General features: G+C 30.6%; 7 protein-coding genes across 7 annotated transcripts; 4 read left to right on the top strand and 3 right to left on the bottom strand.

The window, feature by feature from the left end:
• Positions 1-12: 12 nt before the first annotated feature.
• Positions 13-1,647, top strand: SSZ1 (ribosome-associated complex protein SSZ1; the record flags this gene model as incomplete). The annotated part of the gene is made up of 1 exon (XM_011274591.1): positions 13-1,647. The coding sequence occupies one exon, from the start codon at positions 13-15 to the stop codon at positions 1,645-1,647; it is 1,635 nt and encodes a 544-aa protein (XP_011272893.1).
• A 335-nt stretch (positions 1,648-1,982) lies between these two features.
• On the top strand, positions 1,983-3,041 carry PAN5 (2-dehydropantoate 2-reductase PAN5; the record flags this gene model as incomplete). Its single annotated transcript, XM_011274592.1, has 1 exon — positions 1,983-3,041. The coding sequence occupies one exon, from the start codon at positions 1,983-1,985 to the stop codon at positions 3,039-3,041; it is 1,059 nt and encodes a 352-aa protein (XP_011272894.1).
• Positions 3,042-3,296: 255 nt separating this feature from the next.
• Positions 3,297-8,273, top strand: NUP192 (Nup192p; the record flags this gene model as incomplete). The annotated part of the gene is made up of 1 exon (XM_011274593.1): positions 3,297-8,273. One exon carries the CDS (start codon positions 3,297-3,299, stop codon positions 8,271-8,273), a length of 4,977 nt encoding a protein of 1,658 aa, XP_011272895.1.
• A 142-nt stretch (positions 8,274-8,415) lies between these two features.
• Positions 8,416-10,232, bottom strand: NSP1 (FG-nucleoporin NSP1; the record flags this gene model as incomplete). Its single annotated transcript, XM_011274594.1, has 2 exons — positions 8,416-10,099; positions 10,219-10,232. The coding sequence occupies 2 exons, from the start codon at positions 10,230-10,232 to the stop codon at positions 8,416-8,418; spliced, it is 1,698 nt and encodes a 565-aa protein (XP_011272896.1).
• Positions 10,233-10,774: 542 nt separating this feature from the next.
• On the top strand, positions 10,775-11,515 carry BN7_4838 (putative amidotransferase; the record flags this gene model as incomplete). The annotated part of the gene is made up of 1 exon (XM_011274595.1): positions 10,775-11,515. One exon carries the CDS (start codon positions 10,775-10,777, stop codon positions 11,513-11,515), a length of 741 nt encoding a protein of 246 aa, XP_011272897.1.
• Positions 11,516-11,751: 236 nt separating this feature from the next.
• On the bottom strand, positions 11,752-15,465 carry MHP1 (Mhp1p; the record flags this gene model as incomplete). Its single annotated transcript, XM_011274596.1, has 1 exon — positions 11,752-15,465. The coding sequence occupies one exon, from the start codon at positions 15,463-15,465 to the stop codon at positions 11,752-11,754; it is 3,714 nt and encodes a 1,237-aa protein (XP_011272898.1).
• Positions 15,466-16,192: 727 nt separating this feature from the next.
• On the bottom strand, positions 16,193-17,646 carry GYP6 (GTPase-activating protein GYP6; the record flags this gene model as incomplete). Its single annotated transcript, XM_011274597.1, has 2 exons — positions 16,193-17,170; positions 17,593-17,646. 2 exons carry the CDS (start codon positions 17,644-17,646, stop codon positions 16,193-16,195), a joined length of 1,032 nt encoding a protein of 343 aa, XP_011272899.1.
• Between the last annotated feature and the right edge of the window lie 108 nt (positions 17,647-17,754).

Genomic DNA, 17,754 nt, shown 5'->3' on the forward strand with positions numbered 1-17,754 from the left:
CAAGACTACAAAATGACTGTTATTGGTGTCTCATTCGGTAATACTACCTCCTCAATCGCTGCCCCAGCCCAAGATGGTAAAGGTGTTGAAGTTATTGCTAACCCAGATGGTGAACGTGCCATCCCATCAGCTTTAGCCTACGTTGGCGAAGATGAATATCATGGTGGTCAAGCTTTAGCTCAATTGATCAGAAACCCAAAAAACACTATCATCAACTTCCGTGATTATGTTGGTCAATCATTCTCAAAAGTTGACCCAACCGTCACTGAACGTGCTTCCCATGCTATTGACTTGAACGGTCAAATTGGTTTCCAAGTTACCAAATCAAATGAAGCTGGTGAAGAAAGAACTGAAACCGTTTCAGCTGAAGAAGCTACTGTTAGACATTTAGGTAAGTTAAAAGCTGCTGCTGCTGATTACTTAGGTACCGAAATCACTGGTGCTGTTGTCGCTGTTTCAACCGATTTCACAGAAGAACAAAAAGCTGCTTTAGTTAAAGCTGGTGATGCTGCTGGTTTAAAAGTTTTACAAATAATAAGTGAACCAAGTGCTGCTTTATTAGCTCATGCTTCAGTTGAAGACCGTTTAGAACAAGATAAAACCTACGTTGTCGCTGATATTGGTGGTATCAGAACAGATGCTGCTGTTATTTCAGTTCGTGGTGGTATCTTAACCACTTTAGCTACTGCTCATGATTATGAATTAGGTGGTGACAAATTAGATGATGCTTTAGCTGAATTCATTGCTAAAGAATTCGAAAAGAAATATAAAGTTGATCCAAGAAAAACTGCTCGTTCATTAGCTAAATTAAAAGATGCTGCTATCTTAGCTAGAAAAACTTTATCAAATGTTCAATCAGCTACCATTTCAATTGAATCATTAGCTGATGGTATTGATTACCACTCAACTATTAACAGATTACGTTTCGAATTAGTTGCTCGTAACGTTTTAAGTCAATTGACTGGTTTCGTTGAAAACTTGGTTAAAAAAGCTAACTTGGACACATTAGATATTGATGAAGTTCTTTTAGCTGGTGGTGTTTCATTTACTCCAAAATTAGCTTCAAACATTCAATTCATTTTCCCAGAATCAACTGTTGTTGTTGCTCCATCATTAGATACTAAAGCTTCAAACCCAGATGAATTAGTTGCTCGTGGTGCTGCTTTACAAGCTACTTTATTAGAAAACTTTGATGAAGAAGAAATTAAAGAAAGTTTATCACCAGTCATTGTTAACACTCAACATATTTCAAAAGCCATTGGTATTGTTAACGCTGCCGGTGAATTTGTCCCAATCTTGAAACAAGAAACCACATACCCAATCCGTCGTTCAATCCAATTAGATGCTCCAAAAGGTGATGTTTTAGTTTCAGTTTACGAAGGTGACCAAAAAGTCAAAGAAACTGTTTTAGAACCAGCAGCAAAAGATGAAGATGATGAAGATGATTACTCAGATGACGAACCAGAAGTTGTCAGAGAAAAACATTTCTTACCAGGTACTAAATTAGCTGACTTAGCTGTCCGTGACATCCATGAAGGTTCAAAAGTTGAAGTTACTTTGAACATAAATAAAGAAGGTACTTTACAAGTCAGTGCTAGAGAAGTTAGACAAGGTTCAGTTGCTTTCAGAGGTGAAATCACCTACTAAAATGTATAGATACTTTCACTTCATAATATAATATAAATTCGGTTTATGGGTATAATAGCATGAAAAGTAGGAAAACCGCTCAACGATTGAATTGAAACCAAATATATTGACTTAGATTCTTTGATAAAAAGGCCAAAGATCTATAAATTTAAAATATGAAGGTTTTAAATTGGATAGGCGTGGCGAAACCGCTAACGGGATTTGAACCCGTATAATCAATCAGAAAGTAAGATTTCGAAAAATGGATAAAGATTATGACCCATAACTTTCTTTCTCTATATTACAAAACTTTTCAAGGCTACTTGTTTTATAGAAGACATAGAAGACTATTAAAGATGACAAGAGCACATTCCGTTCATGTTTTGGGTGCAGGTAGTATGGGTGTTTTGGTAGCTTCAGAACTTTCAAAGTTACCAAACGGTCCTAGTATAACACTATTGTTAAGAAATACAGCTAAAGTTGAACATTTCAAAAATGTCAACAAATCCACTGTTCATGTTCAAAGATTATTCAAATCTCCAGTGGAGAAAGCTGCCTACCAATTTCCAGCAGCTTCAGCTAATGAGATCAATGAAACCATAGAAAATTTAATCATCACCACCAAGACATACCAAACTGAAGCAGCCTTAAAAGATTACTTACCATATTTGAAACCAACTTCAAATATTTTACTTATCCAAAATGGATTAGGTGTTGCTGATCAACTATACGAAAATGTATGGCCAGATGTTAATCAAAGACCAAATATATACCAGGGTGTTATTTCTCATGGTGGGTTTATTGAATCAAATACCGGTGATGAATATGTGTTTTCCCATGCTGGGTTTGGTGATTTGAAATTGGCTAAATTCCCAAGAGACACTTCTATAACAGAGGAAGAAAGGTATGATAAACCAGAGTTCATTAAGAATCTTGAAGATGCTGAAGGATTAGCAACTACAACTTTGAGCTATAGTGGATTGTTATTGATTCAAATCAAAAAGTTTGCTGTTAACGCATGTATCAACCCGGTAACTGCTATTGTTAACTGTATTAATGGTGAATTGAAGTCTGCTGATAACTTGAGAGATCTTTTCAACGATATCATCAGTGAAGCTATTGATGTTTTAGTTGCAACCAATCCATTATTAAGAAAGAATCCAAATACTGAAAAGATTTTAAATAAAAAGGATTTATTAGACTATGTTGTGGTATGTGGTACTGAGTGGAATGCCAACAACTCTTCATCAATGAGACAAGATACTTTAAATGATAGAGATACTGAAATCGAATACATTAATGGATTTATTGTCAAAGTCGCCGAAGCTAACGGGTTGAAAGCCGATGTCAACAAGACCATTGCGAACCTGGTGAAGCTCAGAACAGCATTGAATAGATCAAAAGCCAATAAATAAATTTTAATAGATTTAAATAGAATTGAATAGATTTTAATAGATGATAAATTCAAAATATTTGTGTATAGTAGTAAATTCTTAACTAGGGTGCTGCGCTCACCAAATTACATAAGCTCCACTATGTTTTTTTTTTCTGGCGCTGAAGCTCTAAAGAAAAAAATCTGTAAACAAAACATAGGAATTGGATCAAGAAAGTAAACAATCGCATTCAAATTCCAAAGAAAACTAAGAAAGCTGAATCCATAATTGTTGAATATGGCTAAACACTGGTCAGTTTCATCTTTTGTTACCTTGTATCGCTCCATTGAGCAAGGTGGTGTGGATTTGAATCTTTTGAAAGAATTGAAACAGGATCTTAATGATCTAACAATCATACCCAAGAAAAATCAAACAAGTAGACAAACATTAGAAAAGGGTAAAATCACTATAGAAGGTGTGGAATATGAGGTTAATGATGAATTCAAGATTGCAGCTGCTACAGTTGCAGATGAGCTAAATATTGATGAGCTAATTGCCGCTGAATTGATCCAAACATCAACTGAATTAGGTGCCGATTTGATCGATAATGCAAAAGCTTCATATTACTTAAGAAAACAACATATATTGTCAGTCGTTTCATATATTTTCAACGCTGGTGATAAGACACTTTCTGACTTATTATTTTCTGAATCATTTGTTACTTCATTACTCAATTCATTTAAAGAAATTCATGAAGAATTAGATAGTATATCTCAATCTGTTCAAAGAGCAAGAATCTTAGGTCAATATAACTCAAATGATCTCCAGCAAAGAGTAGCATTTAGAAGAAATTTCTTAAATAAAGAACATGAAGCTTTAGGTGAAATATTATACGGGTTGGCTTCACATGGATTATTATCAAAAGCCAATTTTATCAAATTTTATGATTTTGTTGCTACATTTGATGTCGATGATTTATTTATCTTACATTTAGTTCCAGCTTTATTGTTTTATGTCTCCAAATTGAATAATTTAAAAGAAGAAGAGGTCAAAGAATTACATAGTCATTTATTGAAAGATTTGCATAATAAAGATCAAATTTATAAAGTTCCAGCCAAATTGTTGATTATCCTTGTGTTCTTAACATATTTCATTGATTGGTGTAAACAAAATTCAAAGAGAGTTGAACAATTTGATTTCGAAATTGCCATTGAATCACCAATGACTATTGCTGCTCATATTGGTGCTATTGAACAACTTTTGATCATAACTGCTGAAACAACAGACAATGCATTTGAACTTTTTTATGATTTAAGAGCATTATTAGAACAATATCTCCCAAGATTAGTACCGAAGAGAGTTTTGGATATTAATGAAGAAGAAACCAAAAAATTAAGATCTTCAAACTTGGATTCTACTTCAACAGTATATGTCATTACCAAAAATGTCAAAGTTTCAGATAATATCAAGACTCTGTTGACTTCAGTTTTACATGATTTTGTTCAAAGTTTCATTTCAGATGCTGCTTTCTTATTAATCAAAATCAAAGATGCCGAAGAAGATTCACTTTTATCAGGCGAAGACTCATTATTAGATGATATATCCAAAAAAGCTGATTTAGAAAGATTTTACCTTTCTGTATTTTATCTATATTCCAACAGAGAAGATCTTATTTCAACATTCTGGGAAGATCGTGAATCAAATGCATATGGTTTTATTGAATGGGCTTCAAAAGTTGATGATTTACTAATGAAGTCAACATTTTGTGTCATGATATCGGCATTGGCATCAGGGAGCTCAAACGCTAATCATGTTTATCATTTCATTGCTAGCTCAGAAAAGACACCATGGTCTTTAATTTTCACTCAATTGAATGCATATATTGAGAAAATCATCAAATTTGAACAAAATGGTGATGATAATGATTTAAGTGAGGAAATTATCTTATCAACCTCATCATTTTTCACATTGATCTATCAAGTTGCTTCAAATAATGATGTTGTGAAAGAGCTATTTGATGAATCCGTCTTGAACTGCATTTTCAATTTTATTAGATTAGATACACCATTAGTTGGTGCTGCTTTAAAACTTTTATCATCTTTAGTTTCAAGCAATAAAGCTAGAAAATCATTTATTTGGGAAAGATTAGATCTTTGGTTATTTTCACAAGCTTCAACACCTTTAAGGGACTCTTTCAGAAATTTATTAATTACATTCCCAGACGTTGTTGGATTTATTGACCTTCTTGAAGCTTTATTAAAACCATCAAATAAGTTTGGAACATATGAACTCCCATTTCCTGTCAATTTGGGATCATCATACAGAAAGCAAGGTATAGCTCCATACATTGAATTTTTATTAACTGATGTTTTCTACCATTCACCTGCTTTGTTTTTTTCAGAAAAGATGAGCTTACAGGTTCCAATTTTGAAAATGATTGAATACTGTTTGAATTCTTTTGATCCAAGCTTAATTTTAAATTCATTCCCTGCAGGTGCTGATTTGAATGCTGTTGTTGAAACTGCTGACTTCCCAACTTTTGTTCAGGCAAACCCTGCTCCAATTGCATTGAACTTCTTGTTTCAAGAAAAGGTTCATAAAGTGCTGTTTGAAATAGCTTCTACAGGTATCGATCAATTGAGTGATAAATTAGAAAATGAAGAACAAGTCAAACTTGTGGATCAAGCTTTAATAATCCTTGAAAAAGTTTTAGATTTAGAGGTCACATATACAGATGAGCTACTACCATTAATTTTGAAATCTACAACTTATTATATTCCAGGAAATTTTGGAACCCATGGTATTCGCTCATTCTATGATGCCATTTTATTTAATTTACCTTTGATTGCTCACATTTCATTATACGTTGGCTCAACACATTTAAGTATTGCTGATAAATCAATCAGATTACTTTCAAGATTCTCCAAATCATCACAATTTGGTTCTTCAAATACCAGTGGCTCTTTGATTGGTAAAAACAGATTATTGACTGTTTTGGAAAGTATTGATGAATCTACCAGAATTAAACATGCTTTTATCGATCAATTAGAAGCTGAAATCACTGATGAGATCGATCTGAAACTAAAGATACAGATCTTGAACTTCATCAACTCAAATTTATCATTATCATCCAAGTCATATACCATATCCCATTTCTTATTAGGGTTTGACTTGAAGAACAGTATCACACTTGGTGATTCTGAAACAGATACATTGATTGCATCAAAGACATCTGTGTTAAAGACTTTACTTTACATTTTAGAGTCAAGTTTACTCACAGTTTCAAATTACAACATAGATTACGCACCAATTAGACTTGCAGCAAGTGTTTTAGAAATTTTATTGAAATTATGTCGCAATTCAGCTACATCATCTTTGATTTTAGAATACATTTCTAATTATGATTTGTTGACTAAACTCTTGAATACACCAAAGGTTGATTTGAACACTTTATGGTCAAATACCAGATTTGATGGTTCTGATACCCAAAATAATTTCAGTTCAGGCCCAGGAATTGGTGCTTTATTATCATTTTTAAACCAAAGAAGTCTTGTGCTACAATATTTAAGTTTGGAACTTCATAGAACATCAGTTGAAGGCTCCATTTCTAAAACATCATCATATATTACCAAGTTGATCAGTGGAGAAGCAGGCTATGTTGGACCACCAAAAGTTTTGGCATTCTTAGATATACTTGAATTCAACTTATCAGAAGTTTCAAACCTTCCAGAAGAATTATTATTCTTCAAAGATGTTGATCTTAATATAAATTTAAACAAAATTCCATTATCATTGAATTCAAATGATAGTATTTTTGACTTGAAAGATATTGATTCATTATTAGATCTGAGCTTAGTTCAATCATGGACTCAAGGAACATATCATACTGATGATGATGAGGAATCAAAATACAATGCAGTTAATGAACTCAAACTGGAATTGAAAAGAGCAGATTCAAGATCTTCACAATCACTTGTTAAAATTCCAAAAACCATAAAGAGTGATCAAGCTGATGCTGAATCTGAAAGAAAATTGATCAAAGGTAGATTCACCAATTATTTAGCACATTTGAAATTTAAAGCATACCAACTTTCAGCTTTACACTCATGGGTTCAATTGATTCAAGTTGCAGTGACTGATGGTAAATTAGACCCAGTTCAAAGATCAAATTTCATTTTAGAAGTTTTCCAAACTGTCATTCCAAAAATTAATGATTATGTTGAATCAGATGTTTTATATGCTGAAGAATTAGTCTTCTTATGTGTTTCATTATATGATTTGTATCATAAAGATAGACAAATAATAGGAAAAGATGATTCCAATGTGTTGGATGGCTATGAAAGATTATATCCATTGTTCAGAGCTTGTATTAATGGTATTTTGAGTCCAATGTCAACTTTGTCTTTACGTTCAGATTTATATGTCTTAGCTAATAAATACCTAACATGGGTATTAGAACAACAAGTGGTTGCTAAAGAAATTTTAAAATCAATCAAATTATCTAGTGAAAGATTGATTACTGTTATCTGTAACGATGCTATTGGTGGTGAAGGCGCTACTAGAATCACTGGTCTATTGTTACTAGAATCATTATTCCAATTATCCAATATTAATCAATTGAATTTTGTCTTGAATACTCTTGTTAAAAACAATTTATTATTGTTATTAGTCAAATCAATTAAAAGAACAGATGAAACATTAACTTTGTCTCACGAAAATAAAATTACATTAGATTCATTACTTTATGAACTTACAGCTTTCAAAGCAACGTTAAGTTTCTTGATTCGTGTTGCTGAAACTAGACATGGTGCACAACAATTATTACAAGGTGAAATATTTCAAACTATTAAATCATGTTCATTTTTATTAATTGATCCAGATCTTGGTTTAGAATTAGTCTTTGATGAAGCTACTGTTCAAACATCTACATTTGTTAGAGTCAATTTGAACTTGGATACACCTTTAACTTTCAATGATTCAAGTAATGGTGTTTCTTTGTTTGAGTTATTAGTTCCAACTTTCCAATTAGTTGCAGCTATTTTATTAAGTACTAGCTCAGAAAACAAACCGGTTATTCAACAGGTTCATAAACTTTTGTTACATTTCAGAAGATTGATTGTTGGTGTATTGAAAAGAGATGTTTTAGCAGAATCTAAATCAGACCATGAAGTTTACAAGACAAGTGGTGAAACATCTGGTTTAAAAGAATTAGTTAATTTATTTGTCCTTTTGAGCACACTCACAGGATTTGACGGTGAAGATGCCGCATTTTAATTTTCAAAACTTGTATAATAGAAAGATATAAATAAAAAGTTACGATCCAAATTTACAAAAGACGTTACCACATGTAGTGAATTAATTCCTCAATTTATTATATATATTAATTTCCAATTAAGATTTAAGTAACTAATCAACATTATAGACTTAAATCTTTGAATTTGTCAATCTTTGCCTTCAAATCATCAGAATTCTTTTCAACCCATTTCAATGAGTCTAAGTGAGTATTCAATAATTTAACGATTTGATCCAAAGAGCTATCATCTTCCTTTTTAGTATCAGAAGAGCCATTTAGACCATTTGTTTTATTGAAAGAATCACTAACATCATTTATTTCTGTTATTAATGATGACAAGTTTGTACCCAAGAAACTTAAATTATCATCAAGTAATTCAGCTGTACGATATGCTTGTTCTCTTTTTTGATCATTTGTAATAACTGAAGAATCCCTAGATTGTGAACCTGATGCTAATACATCAGATAATAAATTATTTGCTTTAACTTCATAATTATCAAGGAAATTTTCTAATTCATCTTGTTGTCTTTCAATATATAATAAAGCTTGATCAATTTGACTTTGTGTCTTCTCAGCTGCAACGGTATCTGTATATAATTGACTTATTTTTTCACCACCATCAACTAATACACGATCCCATTCATTAACTTTTTTAGAATATGTTTCAAATGATGCAGATGAGTTTGACAATTGATTTGTCCATTTTGTGATGACATCTTCTAATGTTTTGTTGTTTAATGATACAGGTTTAGGTTCAACAGTTTTAGCATTTTCTTTCTTTTCATCACGATCTATCACACTATTTGTAAATGTAACAGATTTTTTATCATCAGTTTTTTCATCTTTTTTTTCTTCAGTTTTAGCAGCACCGAATGAAAACCCACCGGCTGGTTTATCATCTTTTTTTTCTTCAGGTTTAGTAGCACCAAATGAAAATGCAGGTTTATCATCTTTCTTTTCTTCAGTTTTTGTAGCACCAAATGAAAATCCACCAGCTGGCTTATCATCTTTCTTTTCTTCTGGTTTAGCAGCACCAAATGAAAATCCACCAGCAGGTTTATTATCCTTCTTTTCTTCAGTTTTTGGAGCACCAAATGAAAAGCCACCAGCTGGTTTATCATCTTTTTTCTCTTCAGCTTTTGGAGCACCAAATGAGAAACCACCAGCAGGTTTATCACTAGAGGCATTAGCACCACCAAATGAAAAAGCTGGTTTGTTTTCCTTTTTATCATCTGTAGAAGCATTAACATTATTATTTGATTGAGTTCCACCTAAAGAAAAAGCAGGTTTACTTTCTGCAGGTTTTGAAGCAGCAGCACCAAATGAAAAAGCAGGTTTATCATCAGTCTTTGGGGCACCAAATAAACCTCCAGCAGGTTTATCATTAGTATTTGTAGTTGTAGTAGAACCACCAAATGAAAAAGCAGGTTTATCATCAGTCTTTGGAGCACCGAATAAACCTCCAGCAGGTTTATCATTAGCATTTGTAGTTGTAGTTGAACCACCAAATGAAAATGCTGGTTTATCATCAGTTTTAGCAGCAGTTGATCCAAAAGAGAAGCCACCACCTAATGTTGGTTTATCATCTTTTTTTTCTTCTGGTTTGGAAGCGGCAGCACCAAAACTAAAAGCTGGTTTATTATCTGTTGAAGCACCACCAAAGCTAAAAGCTGGTTTATTGTCTGTACTTGGAGCGCCAAATGCAGGAGCAGCTGATTTGTTTTCAGCAGGTTTTTGACCAAATGAAAATCCAGAACTTGCACCACCAGCTGGAGCACCGAAACTAAATCCACCAGTACTTGGTTTACTTGGTGTTGATCCAAATAATGAACCTTTTCCACTATCACTTGTTTGCCCAAATAATGATCCGCCAGCTATAGAACACGTTAGTATAGATCCCCAAGAAAAACATAACAATTGAGATACTCACTATTAGACATCTTTAACTAATGTTGTTGTGATTCAATGGCTTATTTTTAATGTTGTTGTTGATGTTTTCCTAATTTGATCTCTATATAATGTTTTTGAATTTTCTGAAATGCTTATGTCATCAAAATCAAAATCAGATTATATAATCCAATATAGATTACATAATACAAATCCCGGATATTTCAAGATTCGCGGCCGTTTTTTTTCAAATTTACCCGGTGTTGATTTTGTTTTTCCTTCAGTTATCTGAAAGTAATAGCGCGAGTTGCACATAAAGCCGTGGAAAGTACTTCAGTTATCGGCAGTTGGTAGAAATAAGTACGCCATATTATGCTTAAATGTACTTGAAGGTGTCTTACAACCCTATAGACTGATCCGTAATTTTCCTAAAAGCATTGTCAATTTCGAACTCCATTTACGATATTATAAATTTATATAAAGTGTGGAAAAGATGAAATAATTTTTTTTTCAACGTCCTTATCTCATCTCTTAGATCTATAAACTTAAGCTTTTCAGCCTCACAATCGTTTTAAAACACTTACAAATCAATCTCATGTCACACGTCGCTATTTTCATTACTGATTACGCTGAACCATATATTGAAAAATTTGGTAGTTTTTACGATCAAAGTCGTGCTGTTTTACACTCTGCTGGTTTTGAAGATGATATTAAAGGTTATGATATAATCAAATCTCAATTCCCAACTGATGAAGAATTCCAAAATATAAAAGCCATTTGGATTACAGGTTCAAGATCTGATGCTTTTGCAAATGATGAATGGATTTTAAAATTACGTGATTATTTACAAAATGTTGTTTTACCAAGTTCTGTTCCAGTTATTGGTATTTGTTTTGGTCATCAAATTATTGGTAGAGCATTAGGTGCTGAAGTTGGTAGAAATGAAAAAGGTTGGGAACTTGGTGTTACTAATATTTCTATTAATCAAGATCCTGAAGTTCAAGAATTATTTGGTGATGTTAGATCAAAAGATTTTGAAATTTTAGAACTTCATCAAGATATTGTTAAAAATGTCCCAGAAGGTTATAAAAATATTGGTAGTAGTAAAGATACTGAAACTCAAGGTCTTTACAAAAAAGGGAAAGTATTAAGTTTCCAAGGTCATCCTGAATTTATTCAAGATTGTGCTGCTGATACTTTAGATAAGATCCATAATAGAGGTCAAGTTAGTGATGAATATTATGAAAATGCTAAGAAAAGATTAGAGGAAGTTAGGCATGATGGTGTCGATTTAACTAAAGTCATTATTAAATTTATCAATGAATCCTCAACTTGATCAAACGGTTCATGACACCAGGTCTGCAACTCATCATCCCATGCATTTATGTATTATTATACTATTACACTATAGATAGTCATTTTCAATTTGTTATTTTTTCTACGTCATAGAAGTGGTTTTGTTTTAGTTCTCATTAATAATTAATTTAATTCATTTCATTTCATTTGTAATTCCAACTTCGTTTACATAAAATCATAAATAACGACGCTTCTTCTATATATTATATTTGTAAATTAATTGTTTGTCCTTACTCTTTCTAAATGATCCAAAATCTTATCATATGCTTGATTAATATCACCATCTTTTTCATCATCAGATACAAAACTATCAGCATCACTTCCAGAATCTGCTTCATCATCTGAAACAATTGTTTTCCTATCTGATAAATTAGATTTAGTATTTCTTAAAGTTTCCATAAATAATGGAGGTGAATGATTATCTGCTGATGAAGAATTATTATCTTTTCTTTCATAAATTTTTTCTAATGGAATTCCTTCTTTTTTAATTGAATCTAAAACTTCAACAACATTATTTAAATCATTAGTTTGTAATAAAATCTCTCTAAATTTTTCACCACTTATATCTTGAATATCATCAATATTTGGTTTAACATTATTTTCTTCCATTTTATTTTTAATATAATGATTTAATTTTAAAAATGAAGCTTCTTCTTTTAATTTATTACTATCTTTAGCTCTTGCTCTTTGTTCATCTTTAATTTCTTCAGCATCAACATGAATTTCACCAGCTTGTCCAGTATTAGTAACACCAAATGGTAACAATTCATTATGATTATGTTCTGAAAGATATGGAGATTCATTAATCACTGCACTACCTGTTCTTTTCATCATTGGTGGAACTAAATATTTAGTTGTATCAACACCATATTTAGCAGATTTTTTACCTAATAATGATAAACCTTTTTCAATTGATGCATCAATAAAACAAAATCTAATTAAAGTTTCTTTACCATCAGTACTTAATTTCCCTGAAATTCTTAATTTAAATAATTCATCAATAGTTTCATGAATTCTATCTCTAAATTTAACAGCTTTTGTAAAGAAACTTTCAATTAATTTTGGATCTGGATTCCCACCATCTGATAATAATAAATGAGATAATTCTTCTTGTAAACCTTGTAATTCTTTTGGATCAGATTGTTTCCCATAAATTTGATGTTGCATATTACGCACGGTGTATAAACCAATAGTTTCTTTAAATTTTGGTGCAATTTCATCATAATTTAAATCTAATGTAATTAAAGATTTTGAAATTTTGAGAGCATTTGTTAATGCACTTGCAGCAACTGAATCAAGATGATTCCCAATTAATGAAAAATATGTTAATGATTTACAAAATGGAATCAGTTCAGCTAGGGCAACAATGTTTTCTGGTTTTAATTTATTATTATCCAAGTGTAATCTTGCTAATTTTGGATATAATGGTAAATTTTCAGTTAAACTTGTTAATAAATCTGGGAAAATTTTTTCATTATTTGATAAATCAATATATCTCAAGTCTTTAAATTTAGCAAAAGTTGAAATTAATTCATCTAATTCTCCATTATCATTTTGTAAATTTGTTGAATTTAATGATAAAAATTTTAAATTTGAATCAGAAACATCATCTGTTGAAACTCTTTTATTAAACCCACCTAATTTCCCATTTAAATCATTAAAAGCTAAATCAATTCCAATAACATTTTGTAAATTAACATTTTCTGCAATAATATCACATTGTTCTTTAGTTAAATCATTAAAAGCAAGTCCAATTCTACTTGTTTTAATTGAAATACCCATTTCAAATAAATTCTTACATTCTTCATTACTCATCTTGGCACCACTAATAACTAATTCTTCAATACCTTTTCTTGACATTAATGCAGCATTTAATAAATTCCAATTCATATCAGATCTATCATTCATTGAACATTCCATTCTTATGATATTCGATTGTGCTTTGGAAGGTTTTTGAACATTAGTTGATATATTTGGACATTGTGTAAGGTCTAATCTTGATAATGTATGATTTTTAGATAAGAACCAACATAATAATTTCCAACCCATTTCATCTATGGGGGTATTTCTTAAAGTTAATTTTTCTAATTCCTTTTTATGTAATAAAGAACTTAATATAATTCTAAACATTTCTGATGATAATGCAACACCATCTAATGAAATACATAATATTGGTGCTACTGATACAAAATCTGAAAATGTTAAAACTTCAACAAGTGAAGGTTTTGGATTTCTTAATTGCAGTAATGAAATTGGATCAGTACTACCTGGTGTGATTTGTTTTAATGTTGCAGGGATTGGTAGAATTTCTCTTAAATGACAACATCTTGTATATAAAACATCCAATGGAACTTTTGAAGATTCTTTAGAATTAATTGAATTTTCATCTTCATCTTCATTAATATCATCTTCAATTTGTTCAGAATTTTTATCAGTTGATAATAAAGAAGCAGAACTCTTGTTTTTACGAATCATTGGTTTATCAATATTAATTTTGGAAGCATCAGTACTAACTTGAACTTCATCTTCATTATTTGTAATAATTCTTTTCAATTCATTTGGTGCAGCTTTTGCTCTAGCTTCGGCAGCAGCAGCAGAAGCATTAACACTAATAGAATGTTTTTGAGCAGCTTTCTCATTATCTTCTTCTTCTTCATTTTCATGATCTTCTTCTTTTATAACAGGTTCAATGTTTTTTCTTGCTTTTTCACTTTCTTCTTTCCTTTCAGTTGGTGAAATTATTTTCAAATGACCAGAACCACCAACAACAATCCCACCACCAGGATTATTTAACAATTGTTTACGTTCAGCTGCAGTTAATTTATGAATCACTATACTACCATCTTTTAATATTTCAACTTCACCTTTCCTTGGAGATCTTGATGGAATTTGTTGAGGTGGATCATTCATGAAAACTGGTACATCAAATGCAACTCTTTTTAAATTTGGTAAATTTTCTAAACCTGGTATTGTTATTGGTGTTTGTTCTGATAATTGTGATTTACATTGTTTTGATTTTGATAATTTATTATTATTATCATTTGATGAAGAAATTGAATTAGTCCTACTTATACTTTGTTCACTATTACTTTGATGATGACGACGTAAAAATCCACCAATCTTGGAAGAAGTTGAAGATTGTCCAATATTTGTTGTTGAAGATTGTGGTAATGAAGTTTCAAATTTTGAATCATAAATAATTGCAGGTGGTAAAGAAGAAATATCAGGATGTGCAGGGATAGGTCTACCTAAACAATCAACAGATCTTCTCTTGTTTTGATGAGTTGTAGAAGGTGGTGAACTAATTGATGAAGTTGATGGTCTTCTTGATGATCTTTCTAAATCTTGATGTAATTTATCAATACCTTTAGATTTATAATATTTTAAAAATTCCTCTAATTTAGGGTCAATAATACCATTTGATGATGATTGAGATAAAGATCTTGATCTTGTTATATTTCTCTTTGAGTTTAATTCATTTGATATTGATTGATTTGTTGTAGTTGTAGTTGTGGTAGTAGTATCATTTGGTGCAATACTAACATCTGAATTACTATTGTTTTGTGAGTTACCAATCTGATTCAATTTATCTTTTGAATTTGATTTCCTAGAGAATAAATTTCTGAAAAATCCACCTTTTTTCTTTTCAATTGGATTATCAACTTCAGATAATGATTTTGACCTACTTAATACATGAAGATTTTCTCTTGAATCTGATGGTGATTGATCTTTGATAAGATGTGCATGTAAATTATGTTCTAATTTATGATCATGATGGTTTGGTTTATTATTTTGTTGATTTTGTTGTTGTTGATTATTGGTGTTGATATTTGGTTTATATTTTGACATTCGATCATCTCGTAAAAACCAATCAATCTCACCATTGGAAACACCTTGATCCACACCTTCTTCAGGGAGCTTATCAACCATGATGATTGTGGAATTGAGCTTGTAACTAGCAAGTGAATTTGAAACTCTAAGATGAGTTACTTATGACTTCTTTCAATATTTCTATCTTTTGTTGATGTACTATGCTGTATTGTCCCTTTAATTGAATATGGGGATTACCAGAGAATGATAATTAGCAAATTGATATAACCGCTGTATTGAGCCTGTGATATAGACCTTGATAATGATAGCACTGTGATAATGTAACTAATACCCCTTTTAAATATTGAATATATCTGATTTAATTAAAGGGTCAGTTTTTTAACACTGGTTGCATTGTTTTTATATTTTTATTGAATTTCTTGATTTCTGGATTTTTGGTTTTTTAAAGAAGATGTCATTTGATTTTAATGTATGGTGTGTCGCGAACCAGGTTGTGCTAGACATACTTTAAATTAATCACTATGGAAAGATTGATAAAGAGTAAGAGGATTGGTGGGTTATTATTGGATTTGAAGTGTGATGGTAGAGTACATTATAATGAGTTAGTATATATTAAAGTGTTGTGTTGATTAAAGCTTCCAGGGTTCAATTAAAGGTCTTGTTTTATACTCGGGGATTAATGATTGTGTGATTTTCATGCATAACTATTTATGAGAATTTAAATCATCATTGGACCTTGACTACACTAAACTATATATGATATAATGTAATATATATGACTATATATAATGATTCTATAATGATTCTAATGCTAATGTATATGTTTTCACTTCTTACGACCTAATAATCCACGAACTTTTTTCTGCAGACGTAATTCCATCTTTAATCTATCCATATCTTTAACTTTATCCCAATTTATACCTTTATTTATATCTTTATTTAATTGAACCCCTAGTTTAGATAATTCAGATTCAGGAGATTTAAATAATTTTATACTTTGATCAATTAAATTTTTAACATCTTCATTTGTCATTTGGGTATGAGGATAATGTAATAATAATGATAAAACTTCTCCATTATCTTCACATTCTGCTAAATTTAATTTAATTTTTAATAATTGAATTATAATAACAAATGGAATTAATTTACATAAATCATAATCAAAACAAATAAATTTATCCAAAATTTTAATTGTGTTTTGCATACCTAATTCTCTTAAAAATAATAATCTTACCCATCTAATTAACCAAATTTGACTTTCAATTTTATGTGTCTTTATTAAAAAATCATATAATGAATCATCAATTAATTTTAAATATTTGTTGAAAATGGAAATACACCAACCAATTAAATTATCTTCAATATAAAAATTGGGTACAACACTTAGCATTAAACTTGTAAAAATATTAAAAGTTTCAATTTTTATCTGTGGATTCTGAGGATCATCTTTATAAAGTTCTAAATAAATTAATCCGCAAATTTCATGGAAACCTTGCTTGTAGGGGGTAAAATTATTATAATTATATAAAATTGTTAAAATATCTTGTTTTATATCTTCATTTTGGAAAATTGAATCAATAATTAATCTATCAACATCCATTTTAATAACATCTAATATAGAATCAACATCTTCACTACTATTATAACCAGTTGATAATGGATCTATAGTGACTGATTTTTTCAATAAATCTTGTTTTAAATGTGATGGGTCCTCATCTTCTTCTTTAATTGGTGTAGGAGTTGTGGGTATTGGTTGTAATTCATTCTCCACAAATTCAACTTTATATGAATTCAGACAAACAGTCTTTCATAGTTGTTAGTTATATGTTCCAGTGCATATATGATTATTCACATACCTTCCATAGGAAACTTCTTGAAAAATGTTCACATTGATCATTATATTCATTTTTAAGTACAGCAACTTTTAAATCTCTCAAGAATGGATATTTTTGTTTTGTAATTCTATATTGGCATATTAGTAACCATAGAACTTTAGATATTAATCATTAATACCACAACATACCTTATCTTTTCATCAATATTCATATTCTAATAATAGACTGAAGCTTTCAAAAAGTATTCAATATTTTCCCAATCTTGTCCATATAGAATTTAGAATTTTAGATACCGCTATTACCAAAGATCAAAGACAAACAACCGAAAATCAAAATACCAAAAGAACAAATTCGCGAATTAGAATATTATAAATAGTACCTGTCACATTACGTAATCATTTCTGAAGTCCTGATCACATGACTGTGGTGGTAAATTATGTTTCATATTTTAAACATTGATCAGTGATACTTATAAAAGAATAAGCCACATAAGTATAAAATTACACCCATTAATATAAAGGGTCCACTCCACTCGCTTAAACAATCCCTTAGA

The sequence above is a fragment of the Wickerhamomyces ciferrii genome, contig 00186, assembly GCF_000313485.1.
Source record: "Wickerhamomyces ciferrii WGS project CAIF00000000 data, strain NRRL Y-1031 F-60-10, contig 00186, whole genome shotgun sequence".
NCBI classification, from domain to species: domain Eukaryota; kingdom Fungi; phylum Ascomycota; class Saccharomycetes; order Phaffomycetales; family Wickerhamomycetaceae; genus Hansenula; species Hansenula ciferrii.